General features: G+C 40.0%; 2 protein-coding genes across 5 annotated transcripts in view; one reads left to right on the top strand and one right to left on the bottom strand.

Annotated features, from left to right (window-relative positions):
• SWT1 (SWT1 RNA endoribonuclease homolog) overlaps window positions 1-2,069 on the top strand; it is an 82,699-nt gene extending 80,630 nt beyond the window's left edge. For all 4 annotated transcript variants that reach the window (XM_015234777.3, XM_072948539.1, XM_072948540.1 and 1 more), the window contains one exon: window positions 1,044-2,069. In XM_015234777.3, coding sequence (XP_015090263.1) covers window positions 1,044-1,173 — 130 coding nt within the window. In that variant the 3' untranslated portion in view covers window positions 1,174-2,069. The remainder of the gene's footprint in view (window positions 1-1,043) is intronic.
• Window positions 2,070-7,735: 5,666 nt separating this feature from the next.
• On the bottom strand, window positions 7,736-26,696 carry IVNS1ABP (influenza virus NS1A binding protein). Its single transcript, XM_031690044.2, has 15 exons — window positions 26,324-26,696; window positions 20,155-20,376; window positions 19,239-19,367; window positions 18,871-19,040; window positions 18,665-18,740; window positions 17,384-17,557; window positions 16,919-17,044; window positions 15,459-15,566; window positions 11,418-11,547; window positions 10,963-11,187; window positions 10,373-10,494; window positions 10,150-10,276; window positions 9,932-10,063; window positions 9,642-9,815; window positions 7,736-8,276 (listed from the first exon to the last, which is right to left on the bottom strand). Exons 3-15 carry the CDS (start codon window positions 19,347-19,349, stop codon window positions 8,023-8,025), a joined length of 1,929 nt encoding a protein of 642 aa, XP_031545904.1. The 5' UTR covers window positions 19,350-19,367; window positions 20,155-20,376; window positions 26,324-26,696; the 3' UTR covers window positions 7,736-8,022.
• Window positions 26,697-27,029: the final 333 nt, after the last annotated feature.

Here is a 27,029-nt window from a genome sequence, read left to right as displayed (position 1 = left end):
TTTAATCAACCCCAGAGAAACCACACATCATTAGGAAGGGAGGCTGGTCAAAATACGGTGTGTTTACTCTTGCTGCCACTACTAGCTCTCATCCCATTCCTTGAGTTTCAGATGACTTACTCTTCCTTTGTACCCTACATCAAGGGATCCACGGAGGGCAGGGGCGGGGTAGTGAGGAAAGACAGCTAGTCGTCCTCCCCAGCACTGCAGAGATGGCTCAGAACAGTCAGTGTCCCTTTCATAATAAAAATAACTGCCATTCTTGAACACCTTACATGCCAGACAGTGCACTGGATGCTGGTTATAGATGCTCTAAGGGATGCCTTACACCCCACAGTTCATCGGCCTCCTGTCAGCTTTTCACAGTCCAGCCAGGCTTCGTCTTAGGTAAAATTATGAGTGGTCCTGGCAAATATCAGGCATTACTCCGTGCTTCCCTGCCTCTGGTTTAGTGAAATTAACTAGCGGTACTCATTTGTTAACGGCTGGGTTGCCTCTCTGGGCAGTTCTCTTTCAGAGATGCAGTTCTGTCAACTTTCTATCCTCTCTCCAGTGTCTGCTCCTTTCAGGAGGTGTGTCCTCTTAGTATCCTCCATTCTCCCTGTTCTTTAACTCCCAAACCGAGTAAGACAAAAAAAAAAAAAAATGATCTGCTCCTCAGTGTTGCTTTCCCCATGGGCTAACACAGCTTAGTATCAGCCCTTCTCCCACTGGGAGAGATCCTTCAGAGACCATACAAAGCACTGCTTTTTAAGCATCCAACTTGGCTCGTTGTTAGCAGGTCTGCCACGGGAACCTTTATTCCTGAATTCTAGGAATTGCACCTGAATCATCTCCATGTTGGCTGTCTGAGAATCCGTGCTACCAAGTGCTTATCCTCCCATGTTGTTTGGCCTGGGCTAAGAAACTGTAACTCTTGATATTTTCTCTCTCAAATGTCAAAGAATGTATTTCAAATCCCAGTGTTATCCTGCTGTATTAAGATTTTTTTCATTTATCTGACTAGCTGTCTTGCAGTGATTTAATATTTCTTTATCCCCTAGGGAAAAGTTAACCATCGGATGCCGCCAACTGGTTGAGATGGAACATACCATGCAGCAGTGCAATGCATCCGTCTATATGGAGGCCAAAAACAGGGGATGGTGTGAAGACACGCTCAATTATAGGACCTAAGTGCTGATTTGTAACTTAGAAGGAATTGCATTTGTCTTCAAGAACAACAGAATAGCTTTCAACCTTTTGTGCCAAACCCGAGATTCTTGCAAGAAATGTCTCATTGGTACAAAAAGATGATTGCCTATTACTGGCAATCTCATTGAGGTTCTAAAAAGCCTAATGCATCCATTGTGGGATAAACTGTGGACTCAACTCTTCTGAAGTTGACCATACCTCCCTACCTCTACTCCTAACACTGAGCCAGTATGTATGTCTAAGGAAAGGAGAGCCATCTTTTCAGTCATCTTAGGGCAGGAGGAACTGTGGCGTCTGAGGAGGGCCCAGTACATAGTGTTAACATCTCTCTCAACCCTAAATATGAGTACATGACCAGAGACATTTCCAAACCTCAAGAAAGAATTCAGACGTGACCAGGGTCCCTATCTGCCACGAGTGAAATCTTACCCTGGGCTGTTTGATGTTCAGACTGTCTTCCATGTAGACCTGGGGCACGCAGTGCACATCCCTTCCACCTCCCCTAAGGTGGTAGAAATAAAATTTTGGCTTCAGCTCCACCCTGCTACATAGCATCTTCTCTTCTTCCTTGGGCTTGTCACTTTTCAGTGCATTCTGATTGGAAGAACAGGGAAACCCCTTTGCTGAGTTTCCCCTTAAATGTGAAACAGCATGGGTTTATGGGATCAGGTGGCAGTGGCTGATGTTGGCCCCTAGCTGAACCAAGTGTTTAATTGACATTTCTTACTTAGTTATACAGTAAGTTGAAAATCCTTGTTTACTAAAGTATATTATGCTTTTCTTAATACATTAGATTAAATCGAATTTGCTATTCTAAATGTTAATTTATTTTTAAAAAAAACAATAAATTATTGTTAGTGATTTTGCTATTCATTTTACTTCTAAATTTCATTTCTGAACTGTGTACAGGTATGACGAAATGACATTCCAATAAAGGAGAACTACTCAAGGTGCTCACTAGCAGGAAAAAGGCCCACTGAGCTGTTTGCATAGGAGCCGCACCTGCTCCTGGGGCTCAGAGGACCCTCGGGTATGAGCCTGGGTGTAAGGAGCTTCCAGAGCATCTCTGCAGTCTGCCTCTTTCCGTGTCCTCCCTGAGGAACCAAGAAAGCATCCCCTCCTATCACCAAAAGCACTTTTTTCGGGTCTTTGTCCCTCAGTTGCATCTAGGGCCACAGCTATTATTGCTGGGTTTTGCTCTGCTTTGTTACCTCCCTTCTTCTCTTATCTTTTTATTGTAAGTTATGCTCTTTAGGAAATTTTTTTTCACTCCTATCACCTGCATACTTTTATGTATTTCACCCAATGCACATGGGTTTTGATTTTATCCTAATCTGTCTTTAGCTTTGTTCATTGTGGATTTTTTCTTTCTTTTTTTTAAGTATTTTGATATGTGAAAATGTTTTATTCTAACTTTATGGTCTTATTTAATCCTTAGAAACATTCTTTAAGATTTTTTAGTGTTTGTTTCTTTGAAATGTTAGGGTGTTTTTTTTTCCCCCATTCTTTGTGTTCTTTTCTGATCTTAAACTTGAACTTACAAGTTTTTCCTAATAGTCCGGTGCAGGAGTTGAGGGATCCCTTTCCTCCCTCCCCCTACTCTATCTTTTCTGCACCCCACCCCCACCCCAGGACTGGAGTAACTCAGTTGACATAGGACCATAAGCCCCACCTTGCAGAACATAAATTTGTTTTGATGGGAAAATTATCAGATCTTTAGAAGAACTTTAGGTCTTTAAAAATCTCCATTCAATATGTATAGCTATTATATTTCGGGCAGAAGCTTCATCAGCATGCCATGAATCAGAAGGGACTGATGGGGAAAGTCACACAAAGGGAAGGGTTCTCTACATGATACCTTTGCCTTAGTGAGGAGCCGGTGATAACTTCCTGAGAAACATCCATGAGAATTATTCCAGCAAAGTCCCTGGAATCACTTTACACCAGCCTTTTCCAGCTTACTTCTACAAAAGATAGCCCATTTCCCTCTGGAAAGGACCAGGGAGGATCTCTAGTCTGGAGCAGCCAGGGCTCTTCCAGTATTCTGAGCCAAAGAAAAATTGGCTAAAGAGTGAGTGTGTTGTGCCCCACTAGGTCCTCTGGTTAGGGCTTGCAGCAGGCGGTTGGGATAGATTAGACCTTCACAGATGGGTTAATTTCACTTTCCTGTCATATGAAAGACAGGACTCAAGACAAACCTGAAGCTTTATTTCCTTAACCTTTTGGTCATCATCTTAAGCCTAGTTTATACTCTTCACACACCGGATCTGACCCCTCCCCTGGTCCACCCGTCAGTTGGAGCATTTCGGCTCCCTACCTTGATGAGTCGGGATGAATTTACCTTTTTCTTCCTAGAGGGAATACATCCCACTACTGAATAATCAAATCGTCTTCCACTCAAGAAGTGATGACACCCAGACCCCTTTACTGATTTAGACAGGACTGATATCCAGTTGCCCTCCCAGTTGGTGCCAGTAAAACCCACTCCAGTGAAAATAAAGAGCCCCGTGAGCCTAAGCAGAATTTACGACAATGAACATGGGGTGAGGTGGTAACACCCACGTCTCAGCTACCACCGTGGCTCAGTGTTCTAACTACAAACCAATGTCAATAGTCTAGCTTTTGCAACTCCATCCTAGACTAATGGGTATGTAGCCCTTGCGTGGCCAGTGGAAGTGAATGGTTCCGTGGTGTGATTTCTTGTGAGGTAAAAGATTGACATGTCCTAGGTTTTTTTTAAAAAGCCCTTTCCTTTATAGGTTTGGTTAAGCTAAAAAGACAAAACTTTTTTCAAATGTACAGTTTCGAGTTTTGTCAAACAGTCACATAATCACCAGCACTCTAGATGAGTTCTGTCACTTCTCAGAATGCCTTTGTGCCCCTTTGTAGCCAGCATCCATCCATCCCGTCTCAGGCCATTGACACCTGCTGTCCCTGCACTCTTCTTTTCTCGAATGCTGTATAAATGGAGGCTTTTGAGGCTGGCTTTTCACTTAATACAGTGCTTCTGAGGATCTGGCCATGTTGTTCACTCAGTACTTCATTTTTTAAAATTCCTCAATAGTATTCCACTATAGAGATGTACCCATTCATCCATCCACCAGTTGGAAGGATACTTGAGTTGATTTCAGTTTTTGATTATGAAGGTGCCCTATTGACTTACAGGTTTCTGTGTGACACGTTTCCATTTCGCTTGGACAAATACCTAGGAATGGGATTACTGTGTCGTAGGGTATTTAGCTTTGTAAGAAACTGTCAAACTTTTTCCAAAGTGACCTTACAATTTCATCATACCTCCAGCAATTTGAGAGTTCCGGTTGTTTTATATTCTAAGTAGAACTTGGTATTATTCAAAGTTTTGATAGGTGTATTTATTTTGCTTTTTACATTTTCCTAATGATCTATGGTAGGGAGCATGTTTTCATGTTATTAGACTCCATTTATCTTCTTTGGTGTGTCTTGTTCCAAGTCTTCTGCCCATACTGGGTTGTTTTACTGAGCCTTTGAGAATTCTGGATACAAATCCTATGTCAATGTTTTCTTTCAAGTCTGTATCTTTTGGAGACACTGTACTACTTTTGGTTAAGATAGAGACAAAACACTTGCTTAATGCAGAAGGTAGATCTTATTACCATGGTTTGGGAGTTGCCTTAATGGATAGTCGGCTTTGTTAATTATTGATTCGATGACTGCCATTACATTTGGTAGATGCCTTCTAATTTACTCTTAACCTTAACTGCTGGACATTTCAGTTCATCTCTTAAATTTCATTCTCTCATTCATTAAAGTTTGGTATTCTGCATGTGCCCTTTTTCCAGGCTGACATTATGTTATTAGTCCCATTGTTCAGTCTGAGCAAATGTGTAGCCTTCTATTCAGACCTATGGTCTTTTTAGATTCTTTCATCTCTACAAGCTGTCAATCCTGTATATACTCAGCTTAATAACTGAGATTTTGCTTCTCACCCTTTTTCAACTTCCAGGAAAGCAGGGAGCTGTTAACAGTGAAGCTTAAATATTTTGCTGGCTGTTGTGATAGTGAGTCAAAGAACCCGTGACATGCACTTGAGTATATCCTTCTCTTCATAAACCCTACCTGTTGCTCAGTGTATCATTATTATAATTTTTAAGGTTGTTGAGAAGCTTCTGGTCTTATAATGAAGAAAACTGGGGCTGCACAGTAATTCCTGTGCAGATGATTCATCTAACAGGTCTCCTGTTTATAGGACCAAATTTGTGGCTTGGCCTTACTAAGTATTTGGGGTTCATATATTAGATTCACACATTGGTGTTTCCTTTCTTTTTCATCCAGTTAGTTTACCTTGTATCTTAAGTCTCATTCAATGAAAGACTGTTCAAATCCTCTTTTTTGGGGGGGAGGAGGGAACAAAGTAGGATACAAATAAATGACTAATACTGTAGAGACTGAGTTTTCTGTGACTCATAACTTGAGTTGCAGAAATCTCCTGTAGGGACTCCTTCTCTTTTGCCTATTTCAGTGTTAAGAATTCTGAGGCCTGGAGAGATTACAGGGCGCACACCTAAGCAAGGATTCCAGCACTAGTCATACTCCCAAATCCATGTTTTTTCCCCGAAATAGGGTTATGTAAGGAATTCTAAAACATGCTGAGAATGATAAGGTACGTAAGACATACTAGAAGCCCCAAATCAAAAGCCTACCTTGAAAGTCACAATAAAAGAAAACCCATGCCTGATTATAACCATTTGTTTTGTTAATTCAAACAGTATTTTAGAGTTTCGCTACTGTTTTAAGAATCCGGTATGTTTAATGCATTGTTAGAATTGACTGCAAAAGTGGGAAATACTAAGATCAGTTCTAAACGATTTCAAAACCCATACTGGTTAAAAAAAATTTTTTTTAAATTATGCTGAGGCTATGCCATTTTCTCCTTTCCTCAAGAAAACATGTACCTTTTAAAATGTGGATAAACACAACAACTGGTCACTGAGCACTGTTGTTTTTTTTTCCTCTATGGAAACTTCATATATGCTTCATAAGCATAATTTTAGCGACCAGACTACCTGTTTGGCATTAACGGTAGCAGAGAAAAACTCTGACCCAGAGTGTTCCCACATATTATTTCATTAAGCATGTTACTTAGGAACTGAGATTTCAAGGATTTTACTTTGAATTCCCCACTAAAGTTTATTTCTTTGTGCTAAATAGAACATATACAGATCCATTTTAAAAACAGTCATCATATTAGGCAAATTCAAATCTGCCAACCTTATTTTAGTCCAGAACCAAACCAGTGATAAATACAGTCAGGAACTACGCAGCCGCCAGGCAAACTGATTTCCTTTCTTGCTGGTTCTCAGTGGAACAAATCAGTGAAAATAAGGTATCAAAATACCAGTGCAGTATTTGGAGAAAATACCTAGTTTTCTTCCTAACCCAGGCTAGCCGCTGGCTAGCCATTGTCCTAGTTGACTCATTAGATTCTGTGTGCCTCTCTGTCTTCTCTGAGATTAAAAAAAAAGAAAAACAAACTTAACATCAGTCCTTACTTCAGATGTAAGATGCCAGGTAACTATCTTCCCACAAATACCTTAAACCTGTTGTTACTGAAAAAAAGTTTGTTTGCCCTCAAAACTTTTAGTAATGAGTGAGTGAGTACACAAACAACATTTGGATATTAATCGCCTGGTGCAAGGATCTCCTGCAACGTACCTTTAATATGTTTGCATCAGCAGCAAGCATTAGGATGTTCTGATTCTGGCACCGTAAGTTCTGTGTGCAGCACTACACATTAGGTACCGAGTCACCACCCCAACCAATATTTATCCATATGAATAGAAAAACTGAACAAAAACATAGTTCTGATAAAGGCTGCATTCATAAACCCAATACAGTTTAATTCTTTTCACAATCAAGGCCTGCCATTTGTAAGATTGTTTTGTTAATGATAAATAAAAGTAAGAATTATTCAGAAGATAAAATACTTCGCTGTTCTTTACTATTGTATATATAATATTGAGCATCTTGCTATATAAAATATATCCCCAAGAAGTCAAAATATTTAAAATTAGTATATCAAATAAAAATCATAGCTATGTTACTGTTCAGCAACTCCATTCAAATAAACATTGGTATAGCATTCTCAAAACAAAAAAACACTGTAGCTGAGGCAAAAGCTTTGAAGTTTGCATTCTGGGCATATAGAACACCTCACTCTGCATCTTGCCACTCTGCTTCAGTGATTTGAATCTGCCACATTTTACTTGAACAAGTATAGCACTCTGCTGAGAATATAAAAAGTTATAAAAAGGCAGTCATAAAAGATTAAACCTTGGTAGGCATGTAAGCTTTCCTTTAATAAAAACAAAAATAGTTATTGTTATCATCTAGTTAAATAAGTCTCTTGTCATAGAGTGTTCCAGTTATTGAAAAAGGGCCCTTAAAAAATCCAACTGCCTGTATCTTAAAACCCTACCCTTCTTGCCCCACAGTACACACTTGAGGGAAGAGTCATTTAATGTGCAAATTGGCAAAACAAATGTGGAGGAGAGGGGACTCGTTGAAATGACATGCCCAATCAATTCTTGGTTTATTCTTTTACAATATCAACTTCCAAAAATTAAAATAACCAAAGTAGTCCTAAAAATACACAAAAACAGACCTTCATCTTTGCATTCCTTTCCCAATAAACACAAAAAGTATATACAGCATGTTTAATAATATGCAATATGCAAAAGCTCTGTGTTGCCGTCAGCAACATCTATACCCACCCACCCTCCTTATTCACAAGTGTACTTCTACTAAACACAATTACATCACTAAGCCTGTTAGTTTGAAAGGGTCTTAAATTTGTTAAAACTGGAACATCTTTGTGTAGGGGCTCCACTCATTTGTCTCAAGGTTGTAGACTTCCACCGTATTCAGAAACTCATTGCCATCAAATCCTCCCACTGCGTAAATGGTGTTCCCTACGGTTGTGATGCCAGCATTGCTCCTCGGCGAAGTCATGTTTCCCATCATTTTCCACTCGTTTCTGGTTGGATCGTACATCTCCACGCAGCTGATGGCATGAGAGCCATCAAAGCCGCCACCTACAAACAGCTTTCCTAAAAGAGAAAAGAGAAGGTAAATCTAGAGGCTATAGAAGAAAAGCCTCTAAATTTGTCTTTTGCCAAAAATTAGTGGTTCTTAGTAGAAAAGCCTGTTCATTTTGTCAAAAAGTACTTGTTAAATGCCTATCGGTGTGGCAAGCACTCTCTAGAAGCTGAGGATACAGATGGAATAAAATTGATAAAAACCCATTCGAACATGTAAATCAGGCAATTTAAAGGAAGGGGGATACCGTCTAACTCAAGTGTCATTCTCACAACAGTTCTAATGTGGTGGTTGCTATTACTGCCATTTCCCAGATGAGGAAATGAGGAACAAAGCAGCTGGACAGCTCACCTACAGGCACAGCTAGTAAACAGTGAGCCAGAACAGCTCTGTGCACTGGAAGTTTTGTATTAATCCAGGGCATAAGGATTAAGATTCAAAAGAAGTTATAGGAAAGCAGGTTTCAGGTAAGTGAACATTTTCTAGAGCTTTCCAACTATAAAAAATGATTTTGGTACAGAAATTTCCTCTTGGAAATAGACTGAGCTGTGACTATTTTTAGATATGTATATGCAGGGCAGTTAATAATTAAATTATTTTCAAATAGCTAAAATGCTAGCATTAAATACTCTGTAGCTTAGGAAAAAACTCTTCTTATGAATTCTCAAATTCATTATGCCACTTAGTCTGCCTGCATCTACGTACTTGTAAGAGAACTGATACGGCTCACAGCAGGCCGAGGGCTGCAGGCCAGTAGGCTGCTTGCTGGCATGTCTACACATGTAGGCTTTGACCAGCTGAGCCACAAGCTTACTAAGATTCTGCTTTGCTCCAAAAACAAGTCTAACTAAAATCGTTATTGTAATTATATAAATAAAAAAACAGACGTTAAAAAGAAAGCTGTGTCTGTATAAAACTAAATTTAATGATTTGGGAAGACTTGTTAACATAGTCAGACTTTTGCTTCCAATTAGGCATGGAGTAGACCAACAATGAGAAAAGACTAGCTGTTTAGATGATTTCCACTTCTTCTGTTTTACAAAGCAAGTTCTTAAAATTCTTGCTGTAAAGAAACAAACTCCAACTCCAAGATGATACACTGTGAATATGATTTATGGAAGAAAATGACTTAGAACTTCATTCTGTGAACCCATCTAGAGATTGGTGAATATATTTATGTTATATATCAAGTACTAAGCCTGATTAGAAAAGACAGTTCTAGAAGACAAATCGCTAATCCTCCCAGCGTCGAGAAAGACGGCTGCTTCTGAATTCTTAATTATACAAGTGCAGTTACCATGAACATGCTCTTGGAATTCTCTGGAATAAACTCTTGCCACAGCCTGCTCCCCAACTCTGCAAATCTCAACACTCACCCCCAAGGACAGCTACTCCAGCTCCTCGCCTGGCCACGTTCATGGGTGCAATTAAAGTCCAGGTGTTATTTTCAGGATTGTAACGTTCTACTGTGTTCAGACAATTCCAAGACTCTGCGCCTCCAATTATGTATAAATAACCACCCAGCTCACAGACTGCAGACTGATGTCTACCTATAGAATCAAGTCAAATCAAAAGTATTACTGTATCTCCCGTAACTTTAAGTGTGCACTACACATTCCAGTGATTCAAAGGTCTTAAAAAAAAAAAGAAAGAAAAGAAAACTTACGAATGTTAAGAGGAGCACAGCTTGTCCATGACTTTGTTACAGGATCAAATACATCACAATTTTTCAGTCCTTTTTGACCATATGGATCTGAGCCACCAACGATGTATAATTTCCCATTCAGAGCACATACTCCTATGTGAGTATAAAATAAAGTTATAAACTGATAACTTAATTATCATATGTGAATGCTGATTATCTCAGCAGAAAAGTATTATTACCTGCATTACAACGGTTAGTTCTCAATTCAGGAACAGGAGTCCAGTCATCTATGTTTGGATCATACATCTCTCCACAACTCAGGTCATCTGAGTGGCCATTCGACCCACCCACCACATAGAGCTGGCCCTACGCCAAAAGTGAGAGATCAGCATTTCTGCCATCCTGAAGTTATCAGAAAAAGCCAAGTGTGCGCTGCTGCTTCCTGCAGCATAATGCGCTTACCATGAGTACGGCCATTTGAAATCGGGCTCTTGGTGTTCTCATGGGAGCAAGAAATGACCAGTGATCTGTATGTGGGTCATAGCATTCAACTGTTCGAAGACACTCTTCTCTGTTATAGCCACCTGGTAAAAACCACATAGAGTTATGTTTGAAATATTTAACTGGACCAGGGTTTCTGGTCCAGAATAGTTTAAGTAATCTGCACAAATGAGAAAAAGAATTTTTTATCTACAAATAACAAGGCCCGGTTAGTTGATGTTTTAAGTAAGAGCTTGTAATAGCTGAATGACAACATTACCAGTGTAAGCAAATTACACTTGTCTTGGCTTGAAAATTAGGAAAGAACAATTTACCCACTTTATACTTTTTAATTAAAGAAGTCAGAGACAGACATTAACTTGAAGACTAGGCAATGTAACAGTACTGACTTTTTATTTCTGTCTTCTTTGAATGAGGTAAAGTGGAATGCCATGGAAGAAGGCCTATCAAACTCGGTCTTCCAAAGTGTGCACGTCACAAGCAAGCATACATGTCCACTTAGAGGCTCATCAGGTCAATGACAGATAAGTCATTCGTCCTTGTACTCTTACCTGCAGCTATGAGTTTGCCATTCATCTCTGCTGTCCCCAGGCCAGATCGTGCATACTGCATCGGAGACATGGGCTTTTCTATTAGCTCATCTGGTTGCATCTCAAAGCTTAAACTTTTAATGAGTTTTGGAGTGCTTGTTGGTGAGCTCTGTGGGCTATTTCGCCCATGAAGGAAAATGACACAGAATATACCATCCAGCACAGCCAGGCACAAGTAAGTGTTATCTGTAAGCACAAGAGTTCTATGTTTAAATATGCAATTCTTATTACTTCTGGTTGCTGTGTGATCCTGAATTGGACTCCGGATTCCAGACAAGGACGACCTGCTACTGTTTTCCAAATTTAGTTGCTTCTGAGCCTTTTCCTCAACTTAAAAGTATTATATGGTTCCACTTAAAACTCCTTCTTAAAAAAGAAATAAATTGAAAATAATCTGACAGGTGAATTACACTTACTTGAAGTCTTTTCCGAAGCAATGATTTTCCACTCATGCTTAGGGCTTTGCACTGTGGCATTTGGAGAAGAGAGACATCCAATGGAACTGCTACTTATCTGCTTATGGCCATTCTCACGTGGTGGCTTTTTCTGCAAAATCAAAAGGCAGCTACAGAAACCTAGCCAAAGACCACACCTGGTGTACCTTTGCTCCTGAGCTATTCCACAACACTGAAAAAACACTCAGTACCCTTCACCTATGCGTGACGTTTACAGCACACCTAGTTAACACAAACCACCACCTTCCGACTGACAGACATCACTGGTATTCTTCCATCTCCACTTAATAAGGAAACAACTACACCTAGCCTGGTCAAGAAAAAGCTCAAATTCACCAATTAAAAAAACATGTTGTGGATCAAGTATCAGAATACTCAAGGGAGGAAAAAGAGGAACCTCCTCTCATCATCCACATAAGCTCACACAGTCTTTATATTAAGTATAGAGTCTTCCAAAATATGTTATAAATCTAAAATGGCATGAATTAACTGAAAGAATACATTTAACCCACTATCTCCAAAAAAATGCCAAACTTAACTAAATCATATATACTGGTATCCTTCGTACAATGCCAGCAAAAATTGAGCAGACATATATCCATCCAGTCTCTCTGAAAGTTATTTTATAGGAAAAAAGTGGCAATTACAAGAAATATTTAAAAGTATATTTCTTTAGGATTACCTTAAAGGTATTATAGAGTGGTTTTCTAGACAAATAAAACATTGAAACACAAAAGTAAAAAATGGTAATCAGAAGTGAATGCAGCAATAATACTAAAAGAACCAAACATTCATAAAAGAATACACAGGAACACTAAAAGAAGGAGAAATGGGCAAAGTTGCAAATTTTCAAATGATTGTACAATTACATCGTGTCCTCATGTATGAGTTCCCTTTGATGGGTTTCTTCTAATTGCTTTAGCCCTCGACATGCCCAAAGATATGATCACGGGGAATTAGAAGAGTCGAGACTAACCCTGATAGGAACTGCTGACTGAACAGGTACCACCCTCAGTACCTAGCCAAGTCTGCTCACCTACTTACTTTGGTCCCTGGGGCCTGAGCCACATGGGTAGGTAGGATCTCTAGTGGAAATTGCTATTTTCTAGTGGAAGAAAAAGTCCATGTAACAACAGAGAAAAAGATTTGGTAGCTACTTGAAGTTGTGAAAAAACCATCAAGTATGGTGTGGGCAATTCAGCAAGTGTGGTTACAAAATATGCAGGCTATTCTGAAAAAGGCAGAGAATGTACCATGCTAATGGTTATCACTAAATTCCATTTAGACATTTATTATGTGCCTAGGTATTAGTAGGCACTTTATTCACATCATCTCTTTTAACCCAGTAAGGGCAATATTACCTATCCACTTTATAGATAAAAACATTGAAAATCAGAGAAGATACGCATTGCCTAAGGCAATACAAGTAATATAGAGACTAGGAATTCTACAGCCACTCTTTTATGCTGACAGTCTGTGTCCTCTGCTACTAGGAATTACAGGTACGTAAAACCCTATCCCAACCTGTGGGAAGAAGGGATTCAAAGCAACACAAGTTCAGATGCTTACATTAAGAGCTTCTACTGAATTAAGAAAACTGTTCTAATGCACAGACTATGTAATTGAGAGAATATTAATGTGAAAGAGAAAAGCACAGTGGCAAGGAAGACCACTCAGTGTTATGTAACTAACAAGCCGTATATGGAAAAGCTGGTCACCTCCTTTATATTCCTTCCAGGACATTTCAAACCTAATTCTTCACTCTCCTTTATCTTCAAACTTTCCCATATTGACTTATCCCACTCAGCTCACCCACAGGCCCACACTTTCTTTGCCTCTGACACTCCGGGGGAGGTCCCTGGTGGCTCTTTCATTTTCGGCCACCATCACTTTTCAAGCTAAGGGTTCCTTAACCTTAATAATATTCTTTGGAAACTATACCCACCAAAGGTTACAAAACGGCTTCCTAAAAACCAGCGTAGAGGAGATATCCCTAACCTTTTACATGACCTCCTCGAGAATGATTTGACAAGGTCAACAATTCAGTCCTCCTTCAGAGTTTCTCCACACTGTTAGCTAGCTCATACAACACAATTTGATTCTGATGGCTTCTTCTCAATCTCTCTTCCTCTCCCTGAAGCCTAATGTGTCTCTTCATCCTTTTAATTTCATGATCTCTATTCAAGGCATTACCTTTGAACGAGTCGTATGTCAGAATCCAAATCACCCTTGAATTCTTCCTTTTCCTTCACTTTCCTCACCCAATCATGGATGACCTTTGTAACTATAAACATCTAGAGTCCATCCTTTCTCCTTCTTGTCCTTAGGTTAAGCCAGAAGCATTTTTTCACCTGAACTACTGCCTGTAACAGTCTACAAATTGGTCTCACAAACTTTAATCTACCCTTTGTACTTGGCCATAAAAATAGAAGGGATGTTGCAATCACTTCGTAAAGTAAAAACAAAAACAAAACAAAAAACCCCACCACCAATCAGCTGGAATCCCACAATCCAGACTGCCACCTGATAGTTAACCATCTGTCTAAAGTATGATTAATGGGCATACAGATCTCTGCTGTATGGAAATACCATAATTCAACCAAGCTCCCTATTGCTGGACTACCGCTCAGTTTTTCACTATTATTAAAGTTGTGAAATATATCTGTTCAGATCACTCTACTCCCTTTCCTAAAATTCTCTGAAAGTCCCCCATGTAAAGTATTAGTCTATAAAAATATATAAAGTATAAGCCCCAATCATATGATATATACCTACTTTCCCAGTCTTGTGACCTGCAATTCCAAGAGTATCATCCTTGCACAGGTATCCTTTGCTACCTGACACACTTCTGTCCGCTATGCAAACTCTTCTAAATTTTTAGACTGCTCAAACATCACCTCCTTCATGAAATTTCCCTAGTATTTCTCCTTTTGGCTCAACTATGCCTTCCCCTTAATGTCTTATACAAATAATTCTTATGTCTGTTTTGTTTTACCTACCCCTGTATGGTCCTGAAAGCTGAAACCGTCCCTTACACACTTTGGTCCCTCATATCTAACATCATGGCCGGCCACTTACCAGGCACTCAACCTCCCCTTGCTCAAAGAGTACTTTAAAAAACCGTCAACTTAAGATGTTTAGCAATGAGGGAAAGTATCCCCAATGTTCAAAATGCAAAACATGAACAAAATTCTCAACTAAGTCAGACCCAAAAACTTCTTGTGAAAATAAAAATATTCAGCCACTGCTGACACAGAATACCAAACAAGTTATTTCTGATTCTATCATTTCCCTTCTAATAAAGGAAAATACCGGCTATGTTGGGTCAACTCTGTCTACTTTGTGGTTTACCCCTCACAAATGCAGTGCTGAGCTAAAGGCCAGACAGAATACCTACTATATGACCATATTCATAAATTTCAAACATAGACAAACTAATGTAATGCTTCGGAAGTCCAGATAATGTTTCCTCTGGGGTAGTGTGGGGCAGCGACTGAGAAGAGGCAAGAAGGAAGGCTTCAGGATGCTAGAAATCTCCTCTTAACCCAGGGAGTGTTTAAAACGGTGGGTTCACTACATGACACTTCTGATTTGTACACTTTTCTCTATGTTATTTATCCATGAACTAAAAAGGGTTATACCTGAGACTTTTTAAAAAAGCTGGGTCTAACAGCCATTCTTGTTTAAATTATATTTTGTAACCTAACCAAAATAACAAATAATTTCTATGTTGCTTCATCTTACGGACGTCCTTATGACTTGTAAATCCTATTTTATTGAGGAAAAAATCTAAATGGGGTTTCCTAATTTGTGTTAAATTTCTTTTTATGTGGCAAAAATGGTAGCAATGTTAAAATATGCCTGTTTCCTCCCACAAATGTTTCTGTTCAGTTATACCAATGAAGTTCTTCCACTTTCCTTTATTAAAGGAAAATCTCAGTATACTATAAAATGCTCTAATCAAATTTTAACCTGAGGTTACCTCAGATGTGCAATGTGTACCTGCACAAACTGAATGTGGTCATCATCACTGCCAAACACCTCAGCCTGTCCATCTAGTAGGTTCCCATCAAGCAGCTTGTGATCAGCTGAGTAGTACAAGGTTTGAACCTGCAAAACAGCAACAGAACACCCATGTGGCTACTGTCTCCAAGGCCTCTCCACTAGTATGCAGATCACAAAAACGCCTCAAGGTAACCTCCAGTGTGCTTCTTGCGCTTCTTGACATCTTACTCTGGCAGGATCCCGAAGTAAAGAAAATCATGGTGGTAAAAATTTAAAAAAACAAAAATAATTTACAGAATCTTCGAATACTGGCTGAAGAGTCCTTGGCTTGGTTGGCTTGAAAGAAATCTTCATTTTTTCATAGCTTCTATGATATAGCATTAAGAAGAAAAGGCACTAGAGTGCGATATGTAGGCTCTTAAAGAATATACAGATTTACAAGAAAATACCGAATGTGGTTTACACCTTGAAGGTAAGTGGTCTGATGCACATAAACATATTTCTGTCTTGTAGGCAATGTCAAGAAAAACAGATAAAAAAACAAAAACAAAAATTCAAACAAGCTATAGAGATACTTCCCTTAACAGATGCAAACACATGGCTAATGCATCTGATTTTCAAGTGGAAACCATACAGAATTTAAAGGTCATCTGTTAGCCTTTTAGAGCATAAGGATAACCGTGATTTTAAAGGACTAACAGGTTTGGTGAGCCTTTAGTGGATCTGAAAGGCTTAAGTGGAGGGATAAACTCCACTGCTCCATCTGCATACGTTTGATTCCCACCATTTCTCCGTCAATTTGTCTCTTGCGTATTTTTGAAAAGGTAGCCCAAGTTAAGTGAGTGGCTGCATGTATGAACAACACCATTGAAAAACACAAAGCTTTAAAGATAAGAATCCTGTAAAGGAGTAAACACCATTAAATCATCATCGTTCTCTGCCCACAGCGGGTTTTTCTTAGGAGAACTGGGGCAGGACTGCTGCTTCTTTACGTGTCAATACACTTGAGGTTTCTTCTTGTGTCTTCAGTCGTGGGTATCCTAGTTTTGTTAATAAACCTATGGGGAGATAAATCAATGGGGAGGAACAACCATTAGAAGCTTTTACCTACTTGTCAAATTTAAAGCAAAAACCTGTGAAGAAAAATTAAGAATCTACAGAAAATTTCAGTACCACCTCCCATTTCTAAAGCAAATTACATGCTACTTTAAAGAAAGTTAACAGCACATAATAAGCAAAGAAATTAAAAAAAAAAAAAAAAAGAAAAGCAGAAGACCAAACTGAACAGTTCATTCAGCTCACCTGGACACCCCCCCTGTTTCTCAGCTTAGGGGTACCTATAGCAAAATTTAAATTCTTTAGGGTCATGGTTATAAAATAAAAGTGAAAGGGAATCCTTCATGTTATAGCAAAAATAATCCTTAAAACTGTTGAATCCCATTTACTTTAAAACTAACCTCTTCCATCAGCTCTTCCAGACTGTCTCCATTCTCCCAGATGCTACGCTGCACCCAGTTGATTACCTTTGTATACAATTTGCCATTGCTGGGCAAGCAAACATTATCTTCGAGCATTACCTCCAACTGGAGTTGGGGAAAAACAAAGACACATGGATCGGTGTTAAGCCTCTAATTCTCAATTTCATTATAAAGCTGTCATAGATGCCTAATTGTACTCCATACACTTACTCTAATTTGTAAGGAAACCAGCAGCCAAAAAGAAAGGAAGAAGAAGAAGAAAATAAATGGAGGCAGAAAACCACTACAACTGATAACAGTAACAATATCATTGCAATGTTTTATCTTTTCCGTAGCCATCACTCACTTGCTTGAAACACGGACAAAGATTATGTGCCTGGAACTAAGCAGTGTGTATCTCTTCATAGATTTAACCCTTAAATCTTTAATCTTTCTAGAGTTTACCTTTAGCCGTGGAAGTTTAAGAAATTCTTCCTCTTCTGAAATTTGTAACAAATGCTCCTGAATATAAGCATCAACCTTATTCAGCAAACGGGAGTCTCCCATACAACTTGCAAAGTTTCGGTAAGAGATGCAGCTGGTGACATCCATTCTAGATAGTAAATAATCACCACAAACCTTGGAAAAGAAATACACGAGTGCCAACATTTACATATATTTTATTTAACAAATATTTAATACTTAATGCGTAAGTACTATGTGAAGAAATAAAGAAATGAATGATAAATAAAAAATCACTGACTTATTAGAACGAGTTTAACAGTGAGAAGAATACAAGTATATAAACAATAAACATCAAAGTATGACACACAAATGTGTTTAAGTTGCTTAAGTAAAAATGCAACAAACTAAATTGGTATGATGGCACATGAAATGTCCAGACAAGTATTTCCAACTAGAATGATTAGATAAGGCTTCATAAAGGCAAAATCTGAACTGGACTCTGCAGGAGAGATGATGTTGAATGCAGACAGGAACTAGGGAAGATGCTGCAATACTTAAGTTTGGCTAGAATAAAAGATAACAAAATCAGGAGGTAATTTTGGAAGATTAGCAACTATGTGAGAGCCTGGAATGCTAGCCTGAGATACGTGCTGTAGCCAGAGGAGTGACATTAGAAGAGGGGCTGAGAAACTTTTCCTTAAAGTGCCAGATGTTAAGTATTTTAGGCTTTTGGGCCATACTTTCTCACAACTACTCAACTCTGTCACTGCAGGTGGAAAGCAGCCACAGCCCATATGAAAGCTGTGTTGCAATAAAACTATAAAAACAGGCAGCTGGCTTGAGGCTTGCAGTTTACTCACTCCCATATTGGAGGATTAAATGCTTTTCTTCCTATGAATTATTAAGTACTTTTCAATGGCATTCAATTCTAGTAGGAATACTTTTAAAGAGGAACCAGGAAATGTAAGAAAACAGAGAACTGAGGATATGTTACATGATTAACCAAGGAAAACAAGACTATTTTAATTCATGCTCTTAGAGACTGACATAGACACCTGCCAGAGAAGACTATTGGAAGAGCAAGATTTTAGCTCAAGTTATCTGAGAGGAAGTGTGATCTTGCTGTGTTGCTATAGCTCAACAGTTAAAATTACATACATATTCAATTCTCTACGGGAAAAAAGGGACATCTGCAAGTTCCTGAGACTAACAGATGTCTTATGACAAACTAATCATATAAAATATAACAGTGCTCCCAGTGCATTGCGTCTGGTACTCTACCTGCTTTACTCGGTCCATCTTGAGTTTTTTGGCCGCAGAATAAACATCTTTGACTAATTCCTTATCGGCTTTCAACCTATTGGAAAAAAAGGTTCTTTATCATTTATCATACCAAGGCCTTAAACACAGACTTAATTGGAATAAATTGAGAGACGTGGAATTTCCCGATGCCATTCCCATTATATGATGTACTTCAAAGAACTTACTGAGCAGTGTAGGCATAATTCAGCAAGACTTCAACAGCTTCTGGATTGAGATCATCAAACTTAACATGAGAAACTCGATGAGGATCACTGTCACTATTAAAGATTTCAAATAAATAAGGACTGCAGCAGGCCAGGACTGCTCTGTGTGCCAACATCTCATGGCCACAGACCTGGAATACAAGGAATTCAAATTAGGAACATTGTGAACTATGTATTTCTCTAGCTAATTACCACATCATATCCTTTATTTTACATTTCTAGGTAAATCATTCTTTTTAAAACTTGTTTCATTAAGAGCAAATCCAAGGACTTAAGGTTTTTAATAACAAAAGATCAATTCTGTAAGTTTCCAATTAAGTTTTAAATACCTGAAGTCGAACATCACAGAACTGGCCACTTTTTCTCAGAGCATTTAATTTGGCAACTGAAGACTCAATGAAGTTTTCATCTTCAAACATTAAGTATCCATTGGGAATCATTTTTCCTTATAAATTTGGCTAAGGGCAGAAAGAAATTTTTTTTTAATTTATGAATGGTGAGTTTTTAAAAATATTTTAAAGAGTAACACAGTATCTTTAATTTTCAAATTCCATCCTATCAACAACACGTAAAAATTTTATCACACAAAAACATTGCTAAAATACCAATGCTGAACGTCCAGGCCTTTGTCCCCCTATACTTTGGTCATAAGTCTTTTTAAGGATTTATAAATAGTAATTATGGATCCTAGAAATTTTGGTCAGGTTTCCATTCCTATCAGCACATTCATTGTAAAGGGAAAACAAACATAAACCCAGCCCTGCCCAAACCCATACAACGAGCAACCTCCAAGTCCGGAAGGACGTGAGGTGGTCATCACACATAGATTCCTTGGATTTGGGCTGTGATCATTCCTTTACTCACAAATGACACAAACTGACATTTAAGACTAACTTAAAATTCTCTTCTCTTTGCAAGTTTCATATATTCTAAACCACTTGTCTCATAAAAATACTTGATGGAAATGTATGTTCTTTAAAAACTTTTCCACTTCACCTTTTCCTGCCAACAAATGACCAATGGCTACACAAAATGCATCATTAAAAAGCGGTAACATTAGATTTCAGTTTGAAGTAGCTGACTTATTTAAATTCAAAAGTTTATAGGAAGGAAAAAAATACGAAAAAAAATTTCTGCAAATGATTATTGACTTCTCTGCCTCTTAGAGAAATTATGAAAGGATGTTAATGTACTTGGCAGTCTTCAAGAAAAAATGTGTGCACTGGGCACGGAATATTCACTTACCTACTATCCTGGTGAGTAAAGTATATCTAGGACGTTTTAAATAATCCAAGGACAAGGGAAACTCAGAACTCTGTCAAGGTGTGAAGACAGGTGGTTGAAGTGAAGGCAGAGGTGTCTTAAGCTCTAATGGTGATTCCAAAACTATCAGGCTTGAAAATGATGTAATCAAGTCCTTTAAAGCTATAGACACGAATTTCTTCTGTGATAATCATGCATCATAATCTGTAACAATGACAAATTTTAGACATTCAGAATAATCAAAGACTGTCACTAATCTAGGTAGATCAGATATGCCAAGTCCTGATCTTGAAAACACGGAAGTCAATGGCACAATACAGAAAATAACACGAAAGCAATTAGACATAAACATTTTTATTCAACCTGCAACTACTCAGATGATTAAAAAAAAAATCCTTCCCGGGAAAGCAGGAGCTAGTAACTTTTAATTAAATGAGATATTCAAGCACAGAATTAGAGAACAAATATAAATACTGGTTAACTCTAATATGCTTTACTATTAGATTCCGAATAGTATACAAACATGTGATCTGTCTGTTTTACCAGCCAGCAAACCACCTTTGGGCATTATTCCCAGACACGTATACAATGTTACAGCAAACCAGAAATATTGTTTCCCAAAATGTACTCTGCACTTCCCAGCTTCTGTGCCTGTGTTCAAGTTGTTTTCTTTCCTTGGAATACCCTTAACCCAGCCTCTGCCAGATGAGATCTTACCTCCATAGAGCCCCTGCCAAATCCCCTCAACTGAGAAGTAGCTTCTTCCTGCCCTCCACACACTGAACCCTCTCTGAAAGTGTGTGTGTGTGATCTTCCAGCTGGTCTGTTCTGGGCTGTGTACCTGCTTAGCTTCCTTGATTCAAGGTCCCTTGAAGGCAGAGCCTCTGTCTTTTTTATCTCTGTATCCTTCCCATCTATCAAAACAACTAGCCTAGAAACCTGAATATAAAGATGAGTAATTTGTTGAAATGAACTAAAAAAAAAAAAAAGGAAAATACTAATGCCTGTGCTTTGTATGATCATTTTTCTCATATAGAGTTACTACCACTTTGGTTCAAATCCAGTCTTCAAGGTAATCACATTTAATCCTCCAAACTACTCTTTCCTCCCTCATTTTCACATGTCATCAACTCTAAGTGTCAAAGTCAGATGGTTCTTGTTTTTTAATCACCTGAACTAGTATTGCACCACTAATTTAGCAAACCAGAACTAAGTAATAATTTGAAAGATGTGCATTCTTTTTAAAATGGACATCTTAAAATTACCTGGATTTTCCTTATACATAAATTAAACTCACAATTTTAAATCTAACGCTTATGTTAACATGAATAATCCCTTAACCCAGGACCCACTGAAAGCCAGTCCAGTTCTATTTTAACAAACTATTGTATTAAGTTTAACACACGCACAATCTGTAAGACAGCGGTATCCCATGCCTTTATTGGTTTCTCCATAGCTTAGGTTTTATTTCAAGGAAACCTGAGTATTCTGACTCAGGTTGGGATTGTTGTCAATGCTTACTCCTGCAATGAAACTATATCATACCATTATATAACTCTGATTTCTTCTGTTCTACCCTTACATCTAGATTAGTTAATTCAGCTTTTCTTAATATACCAGTTCTAACAAAACAAATGTTTTCCAAGTAACACAATTCTATGTACAGAGAGAACACACTATCCTAAAACCTGCAAACATCTTCAGCCAAGATCTAGCTCAAGTTAGGAAAATCTATGCAAGGGTGAAAGGAGGAGAACCCTTTATGGAAATACTGTTGGATGTGATTAAAACATGCCCTTTGGAAAACCAAAAACATACGGAGATTAAACTTTCACCAGTTTTATTCAGCATTTATTTGTAAACTAGTCTTAATCTAACCAAGAATAATGCATCTGTTTATACAGGCAGACCATGTTTTATTGTGCTTCGCAGATACTGCATGTTCTTGTTTGTTTGTTTTTAACAAATTGAAGGTTTGTGGCAACCCTGTGTTGTCAGATGATGGTCAGCATTTTTTAGCAACAAAATACTTTAAAATTAAGGTATGTATTTTTTTTTGATTCTTATTTTTAACTGAAGTAGAATTAGTTTGTAATATTGGTTTCAGGTACACAGCAAAGTGATTCAGTTATGTATGTATGTTGTTTTTAGAGATGTAATGTTTTGGATACCTAGTAGACTACAGTATAGTGTAAACATTAACTTCTATATGTACTGAGAAAATTCATGTGACTTGCTTTATTGCAGTGGCCTGGAACCAAAATCACAGTATCACTGAAGCATGCTTGTATTGATAAAATGAAAGTTCTATCTTAACTTTATTTGGGGAAAAAGGTAACAGCCACCCCCCACCCCCCGCTGATGGTTAAAATCACTTTAGTTCTTTGAAAGAAAATACTGGAGAATCTTTGGAGCAACTCTTAAAGGCATACAAATTTGTACAATATTATTAGTTTTACAACAGAGTGAGTTCTACTACATAAGTATCGGATGATTTTCTAGTACAGCAAGGTCTTAGTATAAACCTCCTCTAAAGAGGTTAATGTCTCCCGATCAGTACAGTCTCACTTGATTTTAAAAGCGAGCCCAAGCCCACTTGACATTGAAGTTAATTCAGTTAACTTACTTTATTAATTACTGTCCTCATATACCGTATGTCCCTACTCTCATCCACCCCCAAGCTGGAGGAGATCACATCAACTTCTGCCTGCAAAACCATGTCTTTCAAAGTTCACATTCACTCTCACTAAAGTTAGCATGGGCAAAGTGAGAGTTTTAAACCATTCCGAACGTTCGGAGATGTCTGGCCCGTGAAACTCAAGTTCAATAACTGGTGGAATAAAAATGTGGAGAATTTTTTTTTATCTTTTGAAAAGCCAAATCAAAAGCCGCAACATCCCACGGTTTTATAGAAGTATAAAATGTAGATTTTATTTGATATTTTAAATACACATTCAACCTACCCACTTTTAAAATTAAAACTGAGGTCAAATGCAATATACTCTTGTAAAAATACTTACTATGGCCAGTGCAAAAGGGAAATAGAAAACTCATGAGTAATTAAACTGCTTTAGTAAAACCCAGAAGTCCCCATGTTACCAGCACAGCCCCACAAAAGATGAGCTGAACTGAAACACAATTCAACAAGTCTTATCAGAGAGCTATAAAAAAGGTAGGCACAATATGACCTTCGAGTAGATTCTTCTCGAGCCTTGAGTAAGAGCAAGATAAAACATTATCATCAAACTTCCAAAGCATCCTTAAAACCTCAAGGCAAATTACAAGTATTATTTAAGCTTCAAGGTAATCTTTTGAGAGTAGCCAACTCACACAAAATAGCAATTAACTCCCATTTTTAAAGGACATACTTTATAATAATACAAAGTCAATCTGTTTAAAACCAGAAGGTATAAATTCCCAATATCTGAAACCATCCATCTGTATCAAAACTCACCAAACCCAGTCATTCGCTTCATGCTTTTTAACCTCATTGTTCTGTAATTCTTTCATCCCACAAACATTTATGGCTCCAAACATATGGCAGGCACAATTTGTAACGGGATGCTCATAACACAATGGAGTTAACTCCATTCCCCAGCTTTGAACACTCCACAGATCAATCAGAAAGACAGATGAACCAAGCCAAGTGGTGACAATATTCCAGCAAAAGGGAGAAAGGTATGAAGGCCCACATATTCCAGAAACTGCAGCTCTTTCAGTTTCAGTGGATTGTAGTTTGCAAGATGCACATGGTAAACAGTAGGAGAGGCAGTAAAAGAGATCAGTACTGAGGTTTAAACAATGTTGGAGAGCAGAATAGGATTTTAGCACGAGGCACAGGACACTAGCAGAAATGTGGGGGACCATCTGAATGACTGAGTAAAATATGGATGCCAGGAAATTAACGAAAGATATTATACACTCTTGATTACCCTAAAGCAGTAAGGATATTTTAGCGTGAATATATGGTGCCATTATCAAAATGAATATCAAAATTAGAATTCCCCAAAGCGTGACAGAGTCATTTTTAGTTTGCTGCATGCTGAAAATTAAGAAGGAAAAGAGGAATCTGCTTTGGGAACATTACAAGGCTGAGGTACCTGTTGGGCATTCAGGTTGATACCAAAAGTGTAGGGATACCGAGCTAGGTACAGGTTTAGAAAATCATTTATAAGGTGATAACTGAAGTTTACAAATGAACTTAAGCGTGTATTTTCAGTGGTTCTAACAAAAATTCAGAAATAACTTCCTTATTTGCCAGTTCCTCCATTTACACCCTCTCATGCTGCAGGGTACGAGGATCCACAACCTTCTTGCAGATTTGACTATACAATCATACTGCTGAAAAGTCAATGAAATGACTTTTAGGGGTACCCCTTCTTAATATCAATGATTAAGACAATTCCCCAACAGCAAAACATTTTACATTAAAAAAAAATTACTTGCAAGACATTCAATTGCCACCTAACTATTCTTCAAGCAAGAAAAACCAAACCCTACTCCAAAGTAAGTAACCAAAAAGACTACTTTAAAATTAAAACCAAAACCTGGAATGCTTTGTTTTGAGGGATTCCCCCCAAAAGTTAGAAAAACACAACTACAAATTAACATAAATTGAGAAATTACTATTTATTAATCATCAAGGGATATCATCTTTTAGGAAAATACAAAGGAAAAACCATTCTGTATCTCTTTTAGGTCAGTGGCTCCAGTCCAGTTTTAACTCCAGCTACCAAATTATAGATATTTGACAAGTACCCTGCCAGGTGGCATTATACTATTACACTATTCTCAATCCAATTTTAAATAGTTAGTGTATGCCTCCTCTCCAGATATGCAAATAACAACTGCTCCTTCAGCATCTTTCAGACAGAAGTTTCAGCAGGATTACGCCTAGAGCTATTCGTCAGTATTTCGTCATCCTTAAACCAACCTCCAGTACTAGAATTATTAAAAGAAAATGCGGTCGCTGGTAGTTTAGTCCATGCTGTACTTGTGGACCTGTTTATAGTAGTACTAAGCTTACAGAGTTGTGATTCACTCACTACTGGACAGAAGATCACACACAAGTCCTCAAAGAACAGCTTAATGCTTGGGTGTTCTAATCCTCCATCACTGACAACAGACGTTAGGAAACAAATATGAACCCTTTGGCCATCTGATTTCTACTTACTAGTTTTGAAGCGTCAGCGGTCTCAAACATGTACTGGGGAAAAAGTAAATCTATTTCTGAAGTGTTTGCGGTTCAAGTTTCCTTACGTTCACGTTCAACCGTCAATGATACTGCATGATACCCTCCTACCATCAAGAGCATATAACCTGAGTCCCTTTCCAAGATAAGCAGAGAGACGGAAAAAAAGCAAACCTCTCTGCCGATTTCTTGTGTAAAAAAGTGGCGAGCGCCCCAGAGTCCGTCTGGAGAGCCCTCAGCCCCGGGCCTTCATCCCCGCGCGGCCGGGCCGGCGCCCACTCTGAAGACTGGGAGGCAAGGCGCCCAGCGTCTGCACACCCCCGCCCGGGATTGGCCGGGGCCGCAGTCATTCAGCGCCGACACGTCAGGGCAGTCGCTCCCTCCCTCCTCCCGCCCCTTCTCCCCGCGCTTGGCAAGAAAAGCGGGCAACGTGGAGCGGGAACAAAGGACCCCGCGGCCCACGGCGATCAGGGGCGCGATGCCACCCTACCCTCTGCCCAGGGTACCGATGGTTCGATGGTTCCCCGCCCACACGCGCCGAGTCCTGAGAGGGCTCAACGATTAGAGTCCGGACCCCGGGCAGACCTCCTGACAGCAGGAACGGAGGCTCCCGCGCCCTCCTTCCGGGAGGACATCCCTTGCCCGCGGCGTCTTGGCCCAAGCCCCCGAGAACCCCTCCAGCAAAAACTTCTCAATGCTCCCTCCCCGCTTCCGCGGCCCCAGGGCTCTCCGAGGCGGCCCGCATCCGCCCTCGGCCACCAACGCGACCCGGCAGCCACAGCAGCGCCGGGAGCGCGGGCCCCGCGCGGCGCCGGCGGCGACTTGGGGCTTCCTCCCCCCGGGACCCAGACACCGCCCCGCGCCTCCCACCCCGTCCCCGGCCGCCCGCGCCATCCCCCAGCTGGGAATCCCGCCGCGCCCTCTTCCTCCTCCACCGTCGGTGGAACCAGCGCGTATTACCTGGTTCATCTCTGAAGAGATGGAAAAACTCATCTCTGGAGCTTCAACGGGGAGCAGGAGGAAGCGGGCGGGAATCGGCCCAACGGAAAGCGCCTCGAGGCCGCGGAGGGGGTACGACCGAGCAGAGGGGACGAGCGCACAGTCCGCGCAGGCTGCGAGGAGGGGAGCGCCACCGGGGGTTCGCGGGGACTCGCTCGCCGGCCCTGCCCTGCCGAAGCCGCAGGCGGAGGAACTGTGCCCAGCAGCTCCGAGCGACCGACCTCCACGCGCGTCCCGGAGACACTGCCGCCGCCGCCGCCCGCGCGCGCCGCACCCCCTCGCACGTCACCACGTGCGCCGCCGCCGCCGCTGCCGGCGCCTCCCGGACGCTTCCTGCCCGACTGCGTCGGCGAATGACCTGCGCGCACCCACAAAATCGCGCCCGTGGCCCCGCCCACCTCCGGCGCTCCGCCCTCCTCCGCCCTGTCCGCCTCTGCCCTGCGCCTCGCAACTAGGTCAATGCAAGGTGATCGCTGGGAGCAGGGCTGCCCCGGGCGCGCCTCCTCCTTATCGCCGCCGTCCCTCCTTGCCTCGCCCCGCACCCCCTCTTCGCCCTTTCCGACCGTCCCGGGACTGGTCCCTCCAGCTGCCCTCACCTGTCCTGCCATCCCCTGGGGGCACAATAGCCTGAGAGATCACACGCGGGAGATTAGATTTCTCGGCGTCA

This window comes from Vicugna pacos, chromosome 23, assembly GCF_048564905.1.
Source record: "Vicugna pacos chromosome 23, VicPac4, whole genome shotgun sequence".
Classification (NCBI taxonomy): Eukaryota; Metazoa; Chordata; class Mammalia; order Artiodactyla; family Camelidae; genus Vicugna; species Vicugna pacos.
This window is presented reverse-complemented; position numbering and strand designations above follow the sequence as displayed.

What these genes read in the sequence shown, in the direction of transcription:
- IVNS1ABP (XM_031690044.2), bottom strand. Translation starts at nt 19,349, where the DNA reads ATGATTCCCAATGGATACTTAATGTTTGAAGATGAAAACTTCATTGAG. An exon ending in TGGAAGAGCTGATGGAAGAG is followed by an intron (nt 15,567 to 16,918) that starts GTTAGTTTTAAA and finishes GCTGTTTTGCAG; the next exon opens with GTTCAAACCTTGTACTACTC. An exon ending in TTCAAATGGCCGTACTCATG is followed by an intron (nt 10,277 to 10,372) that starts GTAAGCGCATTA and finishes CTTTTGGCGTAG; the next exon opens with GGCCAGCTCTATGTGGTGGG.